Here is an 18393-nt window from a genome sequence, read left to right as displayed (position 1 = left end):
TCGTTTTATTTATGATAGCGGATGCAACTTTGACTACCCAATAAAGTCTTCAAGGCATTTAAACATGTAAAATTTGTCGTTTTCTGAGTAATTCTTGAAATAGAATAAAAACACTTTCTATTTTAAATCAAATTTTTTATTAATTTTAAAAGCTTCTCATAATTTATTGTCATGGGACTACATGCATTAACCAATTATAAGAGTGCAACTTGTCCGTCTGTCTGCATGAAGAAAAGTTTTAGACTTTAAATTAAATTATTTAAAGTCTTGTATTAATTTGTTTTTTATAGTTTTAATTAGATAATTTTTTTACTTATGGAGATTTAGTCCAATTAATCATATTTATTTACATATTAGACTAAAATCAAGTGATAAATAATTTATTCATTTTTCTCAAAGTAATTAATAAGTTCATTCTTACTTGAGTGGATCATTTTGCGTTCGCGCTTGAATTTTGTCGAAATTTTTTAACAAACATTACCAATTAAATTAATTTAATATATTATAAAAAAATTAAAAAAATCAATTCGATTGAAATGATATGGACTAAATTTTGGAAGAGCTAAATTACATAAAACCTACCCAAACTAAAAAAAATTGACTAAGCTTTCTTTTTGCTGTTATTCCTTATAAAAATGGACTCTCCAATATAAAACACCCCCACACTTTTCTTTTTTCTTTTTAATATTTTTATATCTTTTTCTTTTTTAAAGTATAGAGTAAGAAGGTAAGGTTCTAGGAGTAGAGACTGGCAAGTCCATGCACGGGTTGAGTGGACTACTAGGTGAAGTATGGTCCATCGCGACCGATCGTCCTCCTCATGAACTCCACTAGATCTAATTTCTCTCTCTCTCTCAAATTTTTCTGTCAAATTTTATTTATTTTTTATTTTTTTATTTTTTTTTATTCTATATGTTGTTGATCCGGTTGAAAATGTATGTAATATTGTTGATCGTTCATCTATATCTCTCTCTCTCTCTCTCTCACTTTAGTCTCTTGATGTTGTTGATCTTTCTGTATGTTGTTGAAAATGTATGTGATGTTGTTAATGTTGAAACAAATTTAGGCGGGAAATTTTTTGGATCAGGAAAACCCGATCCCCGATCGGGGGAGGGGGTGGGGAGAGGTAAAGGTTCCCCGTCGGGGATCGGGGCCGGGGACGGGGCCATGTTTACCATCGGGGATCGGGAACGAGGAGTGTGATCCCCGGCCCCGCCCCGCCCGTTGCCACTCCTACACATTAATTGCGTGGATAGTCTAGTAATCCTTTACAGACTAAGGCCTCGTTTGGGAACCCTCATTTTTAGTCAAAAAGTTATTAAATTTAGTCAAAAAATCAACAACGCATACTAAAAAGTCAAAAATTTTCTTTTCTCTCTACTTTTTACACATCTTTTCGTAAAAAGTCAAAAAATCATTCCAAATATACTAATTTTTTTTAACTCATATTTTAGCTAAATAGCCAAAAAGTTACTAAATTAGTCTGTTTCCAAACGAGGCCTAAGAATTCAAACATAAAAAATATTTTTAAAAAATATGCATTTTAAATTTAACTCTTATATCATTGAATTTACATTTAAAAAAATTTAGACTATACTTTTTTTAAATATATATATATATATATATTTTGTGTATGAATTCTTGATGTGTTGTCACTCTTGTTATGGCTGAAAGCATTAGATGAATTTTACATGGGGTCCACACATTTATTGTGATGGGAAATGAGAATAAAAACCAAAAAAATACGGCTAGCAGCTACTCTTTTATACTGTAGAAAGAAAGGCAATCAGCGTCTCATACAATACAATACACAATAAATACAACATTCACATTCCCATTTACAATATATATATATATATATATATTATGGATTTAAAATACTAATAATAATAAATAACATTACTTATTAGTTAAGAGTGGGTACCATAGGGTGACAGCTACCAGTTTCTAGTTATGATTCCTCCTAAACATTATAATTGCTACATGGCCCAATGTTATGGGTAGCACTATTACTTATTTTGAAAAGTGGGCAGCACTATTCCTTCTTTTAACCCACTTCCCTCTCACTAAAAATTAAAATATTTTTTTTAATTATTTTTTCAAAACATCTCTATGTTTGGTTTCAAAAAATTAGAATTAATTTTAAGAGAATTGAATTTTTTATTTTTAATAAAATTTTAAAATATTTTATATAATATTTTTTATTTTTTAAATACATTTAATTTTAATATGCTTAAAAACTATAATATTTATAAAAAAATTGGTAATAAAATAAAAAAATTTAAAAATACAAAAAATACAAAAATGAATGAAAATTTAATACATTTTCATATTTTGTTGTATTCAGTGAATTTTTTAAAAGATCTTTGTACAATTTTTTTATTTTTTAAGTATATTACGATTAAATGGATATAAAAATTGATTAAAATATTTTTAAAAAATCATTAAAAATATAAAAATAGGAATTAAAAACTCAAAAAATTAGTTTTGAAAACTCAAAGCCAAACAATATAGAATTTTGAGAAAATTTCATCAGTATAAATCTTGAAAAATAATTATAAATTAGTGATAAAGTTTATCAATATTAATAATTAAAATTATAAAACCTTTTCCATACGTATATAATAATTTTCTCAACTTACCACTTACAGATAATTTCCCCTAGAATTTACAAAATTTTCATAGAGGATAATGTATCCGTGTAGTCTGCCCATTTTATAACAAAAATGTGCTTCACAGTTTAAAAATAATTCACTGCCATATCATTCTATATCAGCGTTCCGTGATTCACTAGTGGTTCTATTTTTATTTTTTTTGGGCTCTACACAGGTATGTAAGCTACCTTTAGCGCTGGAATCAGGTTCTTCTCAGTGTACACAATTATTGTTGCTGATTTCTTTTTCTCTCTCTTTTTTGTTAATTTATTTATTTTTATTGGTTATACTGTTCCAAATTTGAAATCCAAGGAAGTTTCATAATCAAAATTTCAATGTATATATGGGCGAGCAATGGTAGAAGGCCACAAAAAGTGTGGCTCAAATGGCTCAAAACTGTCAAAACGACGACGTTTTAAGCGTAAAACGACACAAAACGATATCGTTTTAACAATTTTGAGCCATTTAAACCACATTTTTTGTGGCCTCAAACATTTTTCATATATCGACATACACACACTAACACAAGGACACACAGCAATGAGTACAAAACTTTCCTCTTTAGCGTGGTTTCAGTCTGACTCTAGTTTTTTACACAAGATTTCAGTGTTGCTTTTTACTTTAAAAATTAAATAAATGATCATGTGAGATTCTGAGATTCAAATTTCACTGGTTTTTGCATTTTTTGTGTTTCATTGCTTGACTACTGTTTACACTCCAAGTAACTTCAAGGAGCTCAAAATGTAAGAACCATATCTCTCTCTCTCTCTCTCTCTCTCTCTCTCTCACTCTCACATATCATCTGAATTCTAAATCACTCTGTAGACTGCAATATTCTGAATCCCTTTTGTGCTATATCTTCTTCCATTTGTTTCTTTGGAACTTTTTATGAAACTGAAAACCCATTCCAAGACAATCTGTTTTTTTTGTTGCCATCACGATTTTGCGGATGACTGGTTCATCTTTGATAAAAATCAAAATTAAAAAAGGGAAAAATGATGCTTTTTTAAGGATGTGAAATTTCTTGAAATTCTAGTATATAATCTCCTTCTCTTGGACAAGATGGTATAGAGGAAGAGAAAATTGAAATCTTAGAACTCTGTCATAAGGTTCTCAGAAATTTTTTTTTTCAAGAAAAAAAAAAAAAAACTTGGGTGATTACTATTTCCTGCAGATGTTATATAACATTCCTTCAAAGAATAGTCTTTCGAACTTATTTTGATTTATTTTATTTTTTAATCACATAGGAGGAAACTGATTACTACATGTTTCTGCAGTGATAGGAAAAGAAGACACAGATCTGGAGACTGTGCTTGGAATTTATGCCTTTTGATTGAAAACTTGCATTTAACTCCTCAGGTGACTCAAATTAATGTGCATCTTTCACTGTTTTTGTTCTCATTACTCATTAGTGATGCCTTTTCTTTTCATATAATTCCAATCCAACAAAAAAAAAAAAAAAACAGCTAGTACACCGGGCGCAAGATATATGTGGATCAGCACTCTGCCCTCACAGTAATTTTATAAAAAAAAATTACCCGAAAACCTAGTCACATTATCAATGATTGATCAAAGTAATTTTCCTTCTTTTACCTCGTAGTCAATGTCACCTCAAGAAAAATTACATCTGAATTTCATTTTCTTCTTCCTCATCTTCCTCTTTTTGGATTAGAATTAAGAGCAAATTTTTTACCAAACAAATGACCAAATATCTCCCATGAAAAAATATGAACCCCATACTCATGTAAAATCTTTAGTCATTTATTTGGTAGAAAATTTAAAACTTATAGCATTTTCTTAGAATTAATGTAATTTGAGTGTCTTTTCCATGATTTTCTGCTTGGGATTCACTTGTTTAAATGCGTTTCTATTTTAGGAGTGTAAAAGGAAAATTTCCTTGAGAGCTCTCTACTACAAAACAAGTTTGAGAATGGGATTCCTTGACCTGTTTATCGTGGCGTTGATGCCAGTTCTAAAAACATTGATCATTACCGCTATTGGCCTGTTCCTTGCAATAGATCCAGTCAATCTTTTGGGTCCGGTCGCAAGGCAACATTTGAATCAAGTAATTTTACAGCTATCTTTTTAATTTCCATTTCAACTTAGTTTTGACTATTCCTTCAAAACATAAATAAAAACTTGTTTTGACTATCACAACAACATTTGACTCCCTACCAAGTGTCTAAGATATATTTGTTTTTGACTTTCTCTAAAACTTGATGATTGTGAAACAGCTGGTATTTTACGTTTTCACCCCTGCACTTGTCGCTAGCAATCTAGCCGATACGATTACATCAAGCAATATAGTTTCTTTGTGAGTAGTTTGTTCTCTCTTTACTTGTTTCTCAATATTTTAGGCCAATTCTAGTTTTTTTTTTTTTTTTTAAATATTTTTTTAATGAGTAACTTTTGGTTTTAATGTATTGTATTAGGTGGTTCATGCCGGTGAATATCCTTCTCACATTCATTCTTGGTTCAGCGCTTGGATGGGTACTTGTAAAAATCACCAGAACTCCAAAACATTTGTATGGCCTTGTAATCGGTTGTTGCGCCGCAGGTAGATCATATATTATCACAAATCACATGATATATGTATTCTTTAAATAAATAAAAATTAAATATATAATTATTGACTTTGATTTGTGCAGGAAATTTGGGGAACTTGCTTCTCATCATCATCCCTGCAGTTTGCGACGAAAGTAATAGCCCATTTGGGGATTCATCAACGTGTTCTACAAATGGAGAGGCCTATGCATCCCTCTCTATGGCGGTAATGTCTAAGATTATGATTTTATTAAATGTAAAATTTACACATGTTTATTATCAACTGTAAGATGGTTTGCTCAACGTCTATCCAAACTCTCACACTGGTTGTTAGTCTTTTTATTTTTTGAACGCCACTGCTTGTTAGTCACTCTGACTTGGTTGTTTAAGTAAAAAAGAGTGCCCTTCTATGACCTGTAGTTTGACAACATTGTCATTTTCCTGCTTTCTGTTTACAAATATTTTGAAAATAACAAACAAAGAGGAAGGAGAGATTTAAAACTAGTTTTAAAATCAAGTGAAAGTCCCATTTATTTTCGTTTCCAAAAGTTTTTGGAATCAATTCCACTTTTTTTTGGAACGAACAATATATCAAACAAGTTTTCAATTTTAGTTTCTAAAAAAAAAAAAATGAAAACGAAAACTGAACAGAAAACAGAAGCATTAACAAATATTTGGGAGGGGCAGTTCAATGATTTTTTATATTTGATTTTGATACTCCAGATAGGAGCTGTTTATATTTGGACTTACATATATAACATCATACGGATGTCTGGAAGTAAAAGCAATGAAGAAGTCAATGCAAATGGTTCCAGAACGAGTGGAAAGTCTCGGGGAGAAACCTCAGAGAACACACAAGCATTGCTTTCAACGGATTATTCAAGCTCAGAGGACTATGAATCTCATGTTGAAATAGCTCCCATTGGATCCGAGGAAAAAGTGAGAATTCCTTTCCTTCTAAATATTTTCTTACTTTTGAAAACATTTCTTCTTTGGATGCTTTCTTCTCATTTTGAACACGAGTGATCGCACATAGGAGTATGAAACCAAGTAAACTTTCTTTTAAACTTTTTTTTTTTTTGGGGGGGGGGCAGTTGACAGTTTTTGGGAAGATTAAGAAGAATGTGAATACTTTTGCGGAAAAGGTCAACTTGAAGATGGTGCTTGCACCGTCCACCATTGCAACGGTATGATCTTCTTGGTGTTTATTTGTGTCAAGACACGCATCCTTTTGTTGCTAATTGAGTAGCTAATCTTCTAGCTTGACATTGTTATTCGCAGATTGTTGGGCTATTGATTGGAGTGATCACTCCAATAAGGAAAATTATAATTGGTGATAGTGCTCCACTCCGCGTGATTGAGAGTTCTGCATCTTATTTGGCGTATGAATCAGACTTTAGACTCCATTTTGTGCATTTCTAACAAAAATTAATGGATTCTATTATCTTTGCTCTTGTTTTTTTTTTTTCCCCCTTAATTTTTCCATACCAATTCTGCTGCAGGGAGGCGGCAATCCCATCCATGACGCTGATCGTGGGAGCCAACCTTCTCAAGGGTAATTTTCTATATGAAATTTCGATTTCGTTCACACTTTTCTTATATAATCATTTTCGAATACTGATTTCTTAATTTACTTTCAGGTTTGAAAAAATCTGGAGTAGGAATTTGGGTTATTATAGGGGTCAATGTAGTTCGGTATATTGCGTTGCCTCTATTGGGTATTCTTGTTATTAAAGGTGCACGATATTTGGGCTTTGTGGGATCAAATTCGTTATACGAGTTTGTTCTTTTGATTCAGTATGCGCTTCCATCCGCAATGACTATAGGTATGATTAATTGGGTTCATCTTCCATTTTGTGCTCTTTTTTTGACAGTTCAATTAAATTTGGATTTTTGAACTATTTTACTTGTTTTTTTCTATAGTTTCTGATCATATTTTTCTTCTGTTTGACAGGTACAATCACCCAAATGTTTGAGGTTGGAGAGAGTGAATGCTCTGTTATTATGCTATGGAATTATGCGGTGGCTGCAATTGCCCTTACATTATGGGCTACCTATTACATGTGGCTTGTGTCTTGAAATTTTTTTGTTGTTCTTTATTTATTATTTATTATTATTATTATTTATTTTTTCTGTCTTTCTGGCAATACAAAGATGAGTGTGTGGGTACTTCCATCAAATTGATATATATTGCGAGTTGAGAAAAAACATGTATTTTTTTTTTATTTTTCCTTGTATATTTTGTTTTTATTTTGAGAAATGGGCATTCAAGATTGTAATGTTGATTTGGTGTGTTGTAATTCATCGGATTGAAGTATTGGCATACTTTTGTTTACATTCAAATGAACACTCCAACCCAAGTTCAAAATCTAAATGGCCCTTTTCTTTGCCTAGTAAGAAAAAAATGAAAGAGAAGATTGAGGCCTTGTTTCGGAAGGTGGCTTTTTAGTCTATGCTATGGAATTATGCGGTGGCTGCAATTGCCCTTACATTATGGGCTACCTATTACATGTGGCTTGTGTCTTGAAATTTTTTTGTTGTTCTTTATTTATTATTTATTATTATTATTATTTATTTTTTCTGTCTTTCTGGCAATACAAAGATGAGTGTGTGGGTACTTCCATCAAATTGATATATATTGCGAGTTGAGAAAAAACATGTATTTTTTTTTTATTTTTCCTTGTATATTTTGTTTTTATTTTGAGAAATGGGCATTCAAGATTGTAATGTTGATTTGGTGTGTTGTAATTCATCGGATTGAAGTATTGGCATACTTTTGTTTACATTCAAATGAACACTCCAACCCAAGTTCAAAATCTAAATGGCCCTTTTCTTTGCCTAGTAAGAAAAAAATGAAAGAGAAGATTGAGGCCTTGTTTCGGAAGGTGGCTTTTTAGTCAAAAAGTCACTATAAGTCGTTACATCACTTTTTATTTTTTTGCACATTGTTTTTTAAAAAGTAAAAAAATCAACTAAAATAACTAATTTTTAAACAAGCCTTGAGTAAGGGTTTAGCATTAGAGGGAAATTATTTAAAAATAGTTTAGAGTTGTTTTCTAAAGGGCCTGGCTTTGGTCTAGTCCACCATCGGACTGGACCGTGCTGTTGGGCTCAGTGGGGGCCCACCACGAGTTCCGTTTTGAAAATCTGAACCGTTCAATGTGTAGAACTCGCCGAGTACTATATGTCTGTGAAAAATCACGTTGATCGGATATCGATAGCTATGTGATTAAAATAGTTTTTTATCAACCGTTAATTTATTCACCGTCCATTTTTTTTTATACAAAACTGATTTGATCACATAGTTATCGATATCCGATCAACGTAATTTTTCACAGGCATATAGTACTCGACGAGTTCTACACATTGAACGGTTCAAATTTTCAAAACGGGACCCGTGGTGGGCCCCCACGGGCCCAACAGTACGGTCCAGTCTGATAGCGGACTGGACCAAAGCCAGGCCCTTTTCTAAATACCTAAATTTATATGAAATTATTAACTATACGAAAAAAGTTTTTTAGAACTGAACTCAAATCAACATCAGGTTGGCAAATGAGATTTCAGTAGCACCTCAATAGCCCACATGCCTCTAGGCACCATTCCTCCAAGTGCGTATGCCGACACTTCCCTTGACGACATTGTTCTTGGGACTCCTAATCCTCAATTTAAAGACTATCCCTCGTAGAAACCTAGAGACCGGGCCCAAGTTGGCTCGGAACTTGCCCATTTTATGGCTCAGTTCGGCCTAAGAATGGCAATGGGGTGGGACAGGGCCGGGGATCACACTCCCCATCTCCGATCACCCAAGTTGAAATTTTTTCCGTCCCCAGCCCCGATCCCCAACGGGAAATCTATCACCGTTCCCGTCCCCGTCCCCGTCCCCTAACGGGGATCGGGTTTCCCCGACCCCAAAAACTCTCCGGCCAAAAAAAAAAAACAAAAAAAAAACAAAATCATCAACATCAACAAATCTCAGATCAACAAAATATCAACATCAACAAATCTCAGATTCGGGGTGATAGACGACAGAGGAGGTGGAGCTTCAACAATAGATCTCAGATCCGCAGCGATAGACGACGGAGGAGGTGGCGCGGCAACAACAGATCGTAGATCGATGGCGATGGACGACAGGAGAAGTGGAGCGGTGGTGCGAGGTGGACAGAGGTAGAGGAGAGATGTGAAAGTGACAAGGTGGATCGAGGTGTAGAGTCAACGGAGGTGAAACAGAGCTGCAAGCTAGACGGCGACTTCGGCGTCGTGGACACCGGCAATGGCACTGAGGAGAAGACGTCGCAGACAGCGGTGGGGAGAGAAAATGTGCGAGAGTGAGAGTGAGAGAGAGTAAAGGAGAGAGAGAGAGAGAGAGAGAGAGAGAGAGAGAGGCAGAGAAGGGGTTAAGTGTAGTACTGCCTTGAGGGTATATATATATATGAATGGAGAATTGAAAGATATAATAGTAATTTTACTTTGGAGGGGAAACGGGGCCGGGACGGACCGGGGCTGGAAAACGTATCACCGTCCCCGGCCCAAAAGTCATCGGGGATTCAATTTCGAATACCATCCCTGACCCGTCGGGAGTATTTTTTAGAAAAAAAACCATTCTAATCGGGGTCGGGAGAGCAGATCCCCGTCAAGCCGGTTTTAAATTGCCATCCCTAATTCGGCCAATATACTTTTTAAGTACGTAGGAAACCTTCCTCATGCTTTAAGAGTCCTAATGGTCTAAAAACAATTCCAAACATTTCTCAATTTGAATTTTTGTTTGGCATGACTCCACACAACCTCTAGGAAATTATCATAATTTGGAAAAATACTCACATGCCTTCAAGGCTGATATTTCAGTCAACTACAAAAAATCACTCACATTTGCAGCAATGCCACTAGTGCACCTACAAGCCCCATAGCACACCTACTATGCAACGCAGTGATCATGTGCAAGATTCTCGTAGTCAAACTTGCAGCTCGTGGCACGTTGCTTGGGATAGGGTTTCCTTTTCTTCTCTCTCCACATCTAAAATCCAAACACAACATAAGTTTAAGACTATCAGACCTCATTAAACAAAGTGGTCTAATAAGTGAAATCATATAACCATTCAGTTACCTCCTCCTTGCCCCTCTTTATGCACTTACGGTTACTTGGCAAAGGATGTGTTATAATGCTCAACGTAAACCTTGTGCATAATATGTACTATAGTCAGAGCAGCCACACATAATTGATTATTAGAAATTGATACATTTTATTTCCTAGATAAATTAACTGAATCAAATAAACATATTAATCTATGGTAAACAGAAGAGAGGGTTTTGTAGGTATGCAATACAATTCTGATCAAAGAATTCTCAATTGAAGATCTGCATGACCAACCCTTGCTTTGTGCCTTTCAAAGAGATCTTTAAATGCTTCAACAAACTGACCGTGTACTTCACTCACCTTCAAAATGAGATGAAGAGTGGTGAGGGGAAAAAGAAAAGAAAAGAAAAGGGTGAATAAAGAAGGAAAGAAAAGGTAGCCCTCAAAAGATTGCCTAGCTTGCAAGGCCATTGGCAACGACGTCTATTGCATTCCAAAAAATTTGCAATCAAAAAAGCAAATACCAAATCTTGAGTAATGTAAAATGATTTTAGTAGATTGAAGCACCATATTTGTTACACTACATGCTATTCTGTTGGCAAATTTGAGCAAGTTCACAGGCGAAAACCCAAGAGGGGGGGGGGGGGGGGGGGGTGGAGAGAAATAAAGATGTTTATGCTTGACATTTCCCTCCAAACAAGCAGCAAGAGCAAGAGCCATTTACATGCTATAACACAGACTGAGGAAGATTTTTACACTATATTAAGCTATAATTCAAGGACAGACAATCATGTTCAAAGATAAAAATAAGTAGGGTTTAGGCCCCATTTGTTTTGACGTAGCATGTCTTTGTCAAAAATATTTTACACATTTTCCATTGTCTAGTTGAACAAAAAACAAGTAAAACATTTTTTAAGGAAAATATTTTTGCATCACTTTCCAAAAAAATGACTTCCCTTTAAAAATTCCGTAAGAAATTGACTTTCACTTACTACATTTTCAACACATTTAGCCTTCTCAAATAAATATCTTAGCTCACTAAAAAGTCATAAATGATACTTTATTGAATCAATATTTCTCTTTTAGGCAATAAAATATTTTTTTTTCAAATGTCAACCAAACACTGAAAAACAAAAACAAAAACAAAAACATTTTTTCTGTGCAAAATCAATCTACAAGAAAAATATTTTTTTGTGTAAAATATTTTACGTTGAAATAAACGGAGCCTTAATAACACACCAAAATTTATAGTTGAGTATGCAAGTGTGCATGTGGATTGATTAGCATTCAAGTGGTATCTATACGTTTGCAGTGTAGTAGAGTCATCAAGATAATGATAATGAAGTATATAATCCCACCCTGCAAGTAAAGGTGGAGTGTTGACTTCCCAAAATGGCATTGGACATGGAAAGATACAGAATATGAAGAAGTGGCTGATAAACCGATAAACCAATAATCAAGAATGATGTGTGTAGCAATAACATATACATTTGGACAAAATGTCACAAGCGAACAAACATAACATATATATTATATTAAGACTGCAGTGAGCATCAATACCTCTTCCATGGTGGGCTGTGGATTTTTCTTAACTTCAATTGGTCTACCAACCACCACATGCATTGGACGGTGATAGGGTAGGGGAGACCTGCAAGGGAAGAATCAAGAGATGGAGTTCAATCAGCTCCATAAAACTGTCCCTGTTCAGATTCACGCCAATTCAGAAAAATTCTCTTGGAACCGCGTGTGGAGGCCACAGGCTTGAGGGTCACATTTATTCAGGCATTGAACCTTCCCCATTTCAGTAGCTTAAAAAAAAGAAATGATGCCACAAAAATTTTGGCAAAATAGTTCCTCTTAACTGGATTACCACATTTGTTTATTAAAAAAGTTAAAAGTTACTTGTGAATTACATAAAGGTACTAACCCACATGATCAATTATCTTATTAGGTAATCAATACAGTTAATCAGTTAAGATTATTTATTTGGGCTTTTTTCTTCTTTTTTTTTTTGTTGGGAGGGGGAGTTAAGTAATCGGGTAGGATTAGCTTTATGCACTGATCTAAGTTGTAAAACAAAAATTGAAGGGGGGAAAAAAAAAGAAAAAAAGTTTTAAACAGTTTAGAATTCCATCTCTTCTTCAATTTTCTATTCATATGGAGCAAGAAATTCAATTGACAACATTTATCATATCATTAGACTATCAGTTGTGGCATGTGAACTGTTCAATGGGACAAGCTTTTGAGGTTTCATCAAGAAGTTCCGATGAGGACATTGGTAGCCACTGAAGTTGGCTGTAATCACAGTCCACAAAACCGTCACCATGACTCCATATTTGCTTGATCCTCCATATTGCTAGTAATCCAATCCAAGAAGTGTAGTTTTCACATCTAGATGCGGATCAATTATAATGCACAATTTGACATACTAGAGTGGTTGCACAACCATCAAGTAGATAAATAGATAGAACTACGGTCTCAAACCTTGGTCATTGAAGAAAGTACAATTGGTAGAAAATCAATAAAGAATGCTTCCTTATCACAACAAATACACAAAAAAATAAAATCAAAACATACCCAAAGATTCCCCAGAAGATAATTGGGGTGAATTTAATTGCTCTAGCAAATTGCACGTATAGTTTCCCATCAGGCTTCCACCAACTATAGACGTTTGACTGTGTAAAAAAGGAAGAAATATACTTACAAAAAGACATTAATCAACAAAACCAATGAGGAAGAACAGATACAAAAGAGGGAGGATGGCATTTTTTATTTTTATGATAGGCTCTAGCATCAGATATTGTTAGGCGATAAACAGCATACTCATTCTAAAGTAGCACAATTACATATGTGCATGAGGTATGCACAAGAAAGTATGAGATAACCACAAGCATTAGGTGCAAACAAGTGTCACAATAAGAATTCTAATTAGATATGCTGATACCCAAATCAAAAGAGGCAAACAACAAAAATAAAATAAAAAACCAGTACCTGACCAAAGCAAAAAACTGGAACCAAGGGTCGGCCCATCTCCATAGCTATGCGTACAAATCCTTTTCTTGACTTGAGGAAGGCAACCTACAAAATAAAGAACGAATAATTTGAAGACTAGGGCAAAAGATCTTCAGCAGAATAAGGCAAAGGAAATTCAAGAAGCTACTGCAGTCCCTATAGATACTGTGCTGCATATAAAGGAAGAGAAAGAGACATAAAAAAGATATGAGGTAGTGAGTGAAGAAGAGAGAAGATTGAATGTCCAGGATTTTGAGGAAAACATGGTCTAGCTTGACAGATTGACTGCCTATTTTCACTGCACTGATCTAGCAGAACTGATTTATAGTTATGACCTGATTTGTAATAGTAGGAGCCGTTTGGCAATATGAGAAGATGATCACAGTTGCTCCAAACCCACACTGACGGAAGACACAGAAGCTTTCAAATACGCATCATAAAAATGACTATAGTATATGTCTAAAGTGCAACACACATGAAGAAGGTGATGATGTATCAACCAATTCATTACCATAATATGCTCGCAATTTTGGGACCTCAACTTTACGTATTTTGAATGTTGTGGATGAGTCTAACTCCAAGGCTTTTTACGGCTTGACGAGGGTTGACAAATCCTTGCACAGTCCAACTACTGTACGAGAACCATGGGTGGATTCTGCTTTCTCTTTGCACAGAGTAACTCGCAATTTGATGACAGCACTACATACAACCTTCAAGGAAAGAACCTTGACTTCTTTCTTCTTTAGAGGAGGCTCACTCAGGGAATTTGCAGAGATAGATTGGCAAACTTATCAACCAACAAAATCAGAAAAATAGAAATCCTCTCTTTCTCAATAATAGGCACATTGCCTTTGCTTCCCTCATAGGACTTAGATGCTTACTCAGTCCCTCGAGACCAGCATTCGGGAGAATAAGACACTTAAAGCAGTCCACATGAAACAAGGAAAGAGAACTGACTAAACCTCTCATTTACACATGGTCCTTTACCAGCCAAGAGACTGGGATTCAATCTTTCTGAGAGAGAGAGAGAGAGAGAGATTCACAAGAAATGGTGGATTGGCATTAATAAAATGGCGGGATAGAGCTTATTTCACATGTATGCTACGAAAGCCAAGGAGAAGATGAGAAGAATAAAAGTTAACAGTAAGTGAAATAGTTGGTTTATATCATTAATCCTCAATCCAGATACAATTATGGCTTAACCATAAATATAAAAACTCTAACAACTAGGAGTTATAGGAGTAAAACCTACCTCAGAACCACGTTCCATGTGAATTATCTCTTGCACTCCGCCTGGCACTATGATGCAGCTATAGCCAGCTGCCAAGAGGGAGATAAAGTTTTTCCTTGATGCAGGCGAAAGTCCCAGCCATGTCCATATGTGCCTGAGGAATGGCGTATAGAACACCTGATTTATATTTTTGGTGGGTAATTAACATAGTTAATAAATATAGCAATACGAGACTGGCTCGATGTTCAAGTACCAAGGGTGGTATTCTTACAGCACTACTCGCGAGGACCTTAGCTTTTGGAAGACACATAAAACCTGTGAGGTCAGCAAGTGCAACGACACCGATGGGCAAAACTGAATGTGGCTCATAGCCGAAAACTGCATGAAGCATAGGCTTATTTCATTACTTGGGCAAAACAAGAATAAATAAACTATAGAGTCATCAGCACCAAAGCAAAGTCAAAGCTCCTAAGAGATCAGAGTGGCAACCCATGTTATATGGACATGGGTACGGTACAGGTGTCAGGTGGCAGTGCGTATGTAGAGGTCAGACCAATCAAACCTCAAATTCAAGGATACACGGGCTCGCCACAAAATGGTCATATTTTTAATCTATTATGTAAAATAAAATGGTGTTATATGTAACATACAATGTCAAAAGATATTTTACTCATTTTATAGCAATTATACAACAATATATATACATATAATGATAGTGTCAAATACAAATATTTAAGATGTGTCCGATGTGAAGTATCAAACGCATATCTCATACCCTTGTACAAGTATTGAGTATCCGACATATGTATTTAATTTGTTTTGAAGAGTTTATGTAACATGGCAGCAGCCTACCACTTCAAGCTAGGTAGCCAAAGAAAAACCGAAAGGGGAACTTATGCAAGAGTAAGACAGAAATTTAATCATGCAAACCCCACATTAATAGGACAACAATTAGAATGGTCTTATCAAGATGTAGAACAAACCAGCACATGGAAATCCATCCTTAAGCTAGTAGAATATGCAAGCAAGCACGTAAAAAATAATCAGTTAATAGCCAGCAAGCTTGCTTGATTGAAATTACTTAGCCAGGGAGAGTTGAGACTTGAGACTTGAGACCACGCCAAAAGCAAGGTCCTAAATATCCAAAATGCAGGACCCCATCACCCACCAAGTATCACTCTCACAATGCAACACTTTACTCAAAACCATGACATAATCACATTTATGTTACATAGACTCTTCTAAATATATGAAGTGCCTTTGTCAAATACTCAACACTTGAGTGAGGGTATGAGATATGTGACCAACGTGTAGTTGGATATTCAACTAGCAAGCATATTTACTAATTCAAGTTAATCATAAAACTATGCATACAACCCCCCATATTATGTATGAAATACTCTGTAACAACTTTTTACATTCATTTTGCCCTAGAAAATAATTTTTTTTTTTTTAAGTACATTAAAAAATATGAATATTTTGTTGTGTCCCCGTGTCTCTAGACATGAGATTAGACGAATTAGACACCTAGACACATATCCGCACACAACACCCATAGTGGAGTCCATGTAAAATAGATCACATTATAGACCCATCCCATGAAAGAACCCAAAAAAATACTTGGCACAGGACTTAAGGATGACTTGCTAGAGAGAAGAGACAGCTAGATTGCACAGTGCTCCCTAGAAGCCCCTTTATACCCAAGGCCCCGTATTGTTCTTAAGCTACCTTTCTTTTCACACCTTTTCCATCATATGTGTTCCGTAAGTCATAAATATGTGTATTTGTGTTTTGTGGAATAAAAAAAAGGGGGGGATTTAGGGCTGTCAATCTTGAATCTTTCGTTTGGTGAAGAAGATGAATAGAAAGAACATGAAAGAACAGAGAAACTTGTATTGTGAATTCGTCAACATGTATTACACAATGCTCTGCTTTTTATACACAAGTTACACTTCAATCTATCATCTAACTGGTTTTGTTAGACCTATACATATATGTCTATGCAGATTACAATACCACTACAACCAACTACCTCACTGCTGACTAGGACGACAGCTTACAACTAACTCCAAGTAACTCCTAACCACCATCATCAATTAATTCTCTAACCATGTTGTCACTATCATATGTCACCCTCTGAAAAACCAAAGGCTACCTCTGTCTTATTATTATTATTATTGTTATTATTATTATTAATTGTTTTTAATTTCGCTTTTTGAATCACTTCCCCCAACTACCTATAGCTTGTACAAGTCTTCCAATTTTTGTGCTTCCATTTTTGTTGACTTTTAATTTTTATTTTTATTTTTATTTTTAAAAAAAATTAAAACAGACCAAAAAATTGCATCCAAGAAGAATGAGCCAAGTAAGCAGTGAAGATTCGAATATTGGTAAAACAAATTTGGGACAAGCTCAATTCAGTAAACAAGTGTAAGAAAAAAAGAAGAAGAAGAAGAAGTTTACCGTAGGACTGATTAGGATCGAAGGCTTGAATATCTTCCACATGAAGAGTCATAGGAAAATAACCACAAGCATGCTTGCAGATATACCTGAAATTCGTTTCGTTTAATCATCGTCACCAAGAAGAACACGCGATTCATATCATCATGTAAACCTGTAGGGTTTTAAATCGCTGACCTCGCTAATTTCCTGCCCCATTTGCTTTTATCGTCCATCGGAATCACCATAAAAATCACAAGCAACCCCATTGCCCTGAAAAAATTCACAAATCCACATATACATACATACATACATACATACATATCATTTATACTTTCAGTATCTCAGAGAGAGAGAGAGAGAGAGAGAGAGAGAGAGCGAACATGAAGAATTTGGGAAGGGGGAGGAAGAGGAAGGAAGCAAGGACGACGACGACGTTGAAGTGGATGGCGCCGAGCCAAATGATGAGCGCCAAAATCGTGTGGAAGACTGAGCTTTCTGAGCCAGTGAACTCAGTCGGTGAGGGCGGCGCCGCCGTGACGGACTCCGGCTCCGTCGCCATGGAAGAATTGAAATCTCAATCGCAGAGTTTTCCAAGAATTTCAAGTGTAAAATCTGAATCCAAACATACACACATACAAGTTTATGTATGTATATAGATAGATAGATAGATAATAAAATCCAGAGTGTTTCGAATTGAAAGCACCGTCGGCGTCACCCAACAACCACTCGCCTCCGCCACCGAGCTGTTGGTTCATTCATGTTCTGCGTCTGGACCACGATTTCTTTTGTTTAAGGCGTCGGCGACCCCGCTTTCTAACTTAAAAATAAAAAATTACTATAAAAAATATATATATTCACCAATAAATCTTAAGAAACATAGTTTTGAACTATTTAGTGTCGTGTTTAAACATTAGAACTGATAAGTCTCGTTTGGCGTGTAATGACAGTTATGGACACGATGTTGGAGTGTATTGCGAGTCCGGATCTTCTGTCATATTATCCTGCCGTGGTCTCTACCGTGGTCAAAAATGATGTCGTTTTTGACCAATTTTTTTTTTTTTTCTCGCGTTTCTTTTATGTTGCTTCAGAACTCAAAGAGAACCCTAGTGTTGCTTTAGAACTCAAACAGATTGAGAGTAGAGGCCAAACGACGAGGAGAGGAGAGGAGAGGCAGCGGTGAGGCGAGGGGAAACAACGGCGAAACGACGGCGACGAGGTCCGTTCGTCTTCAGGATCATTTTTCTCAGGTCCGTTCGTTATTTTGATTTATGTTGGAATTCCTCATTTTTTCCCAAACAAATTTGATGTTAAAGCAAAAAAAATTTCCCAAAAAAATGAGGAATGAAAATTTTCCTCATTTTTCTCAGGTCCGTTCGTTATTTTGATTTATGTTGGAATGCCTCATTTTTTCCCAAACAAATTTGATGTTAAAGCAAGCC

The 18393-nt window shown here is 35.2% G+C and overlaps 2 protein-coding genes across 5 annotated transcripts; one reads left to right on the top strand and one right to left on the bottom strand.

Annotated features, from left to right (window-relative positions):
* Positions 1-2649: 2649 nt before the first annotated feature.
* Positions 2650-7481, top strand: LOC114278859 (protein PIN-LIKES 3). 4 transcript variants are annotated; one of them, XM_082891102.1, is made up of 12 exons: positions 2650-2829; positions 3932-4013; positions 4531-4719; positions 4889-4968; positions 5087-5211; positions 5303-5424; positions 5922-6137; positions 6293-6385; positions 6480-6580; positions 6701-6753; positions 6839-7024; positions 7153-7481. In XM_082891102.1, the coding sequence occupies exons 3-12, from the start codon at positions 4585-4587 to the stop codon at positions 7275-7277; spliced, it is 1236 nt and encodes a 411-aa protein (XP_082747228.1). In that variant the 5' UTR covers positions 2650-2829; positions 3932-4013; positions 4531-4584; the 3' UTR covers positions 7278-7481. The 4 variants fall into 4 exon arrangements, with proteins under 4 accessions (XP_082747228.1, XP_082747221.1, XP_082747225.1 ...); XM_082891095.1 differs by having other exon boundaries at positions 2802-3397; XM_082891099.1 differs by lacking the exon at positions 2650-2829 and adding an exon at positions 2842-2860.
* A 2873-nt stretch (positions 7482-10354) lies between these two features.
* Positions 10355-17880, bottom strand: LOC114278842 (diacylglycerol O-acyltransferase 2D). Its single transcript, XM_028220982.2, has 9 exons — positions 17335-17880; positions 17150-17224; positions 16976-17061; positions 14784-14890; positions 14534-14689; positions 13261-13347; positions 12847-12944; positions 11830-11917; positions 10355-10629 (listed from the first exon to the last, which is right to left on the bottom strand). The coding sequence occupies exons 1-9, from the start codon at positions 17511-17513 to the stop codon at positions 10528-10530; spliced, it is 978 nt and encodes a 325-aa protein (XP_028076783.2). The 5' UTR covers positions 17514-17880; the 3' UTR covers positions 10355-10527.
* Between the last annotated feature and the right edge of the window lie 513 nt (positions 17881-18393).

The sequence above is a fragment of the Camellia sinensis genome, chromosome 1 (genome assembly GCF_055761805.1).
Source record: "Camellia sinensis isolate YWXY chromosome 1, ASM5576180v1, whole genome shotgun sequence".
Classification (NCBI taxonomy): domain Eukaryota; kingdom Viridiplantae; phylum Streptophyta; class Magnoliopsida; order Ericales; family Theaceae; genus Camellia; species Camellia sinensis.
This window is presented reverse-complemented; position numbering and strand designations above follow the sequence as displayed.

Excerpts from the sequence above, each read along its gene's own strand:
- LOC114278859 (XM_082891102.1), top strand. The coding sequence starts at position 4,585 with ATGGGATTCCTTGACCTGTTTATCGTGGCGTTGATGCCAGTTCTAAAA. Across the intron at positions 4,720-4,888 it reads CAAGGCAACATTTGAATCAA|CTGGTATTTTACGTTTTCAC; the intron begins GTAATTTTACAG and ends ATTGTGAAACAG. Across the intron at positions 4,969-5,086 it reads TCAAGCAATATAGTTTCTTT|GTGGTTCATGCCGGTGAATA; the intron begins GTGAGTAGTTTG and ends GTATTGTATTAG.
- LOC114278842 (XM_028220982.2), bottom strand. The coding sequence starts at position 17,513 with ATGGCGACGGAGCCGGAGTCCGTCACGGCGGCGCCGCCCTCACCGACT. Across the intron at positions 17,062-17,149 it reads TGGGGCAGGAAATTAGCGAG|GTATATCTGCAAGCATGCTT; the intron begins GTCAGCGATTTA and ends AACGAATTTCAG. Across the intron at positions 13,348-14,533 it reads ACATGGAACGTGGTTCTGAG|GTTGCCTTCCTCAAGTCAAG; the intron begins GTAGGTTTTACT and ends TTTATTTTGTAG.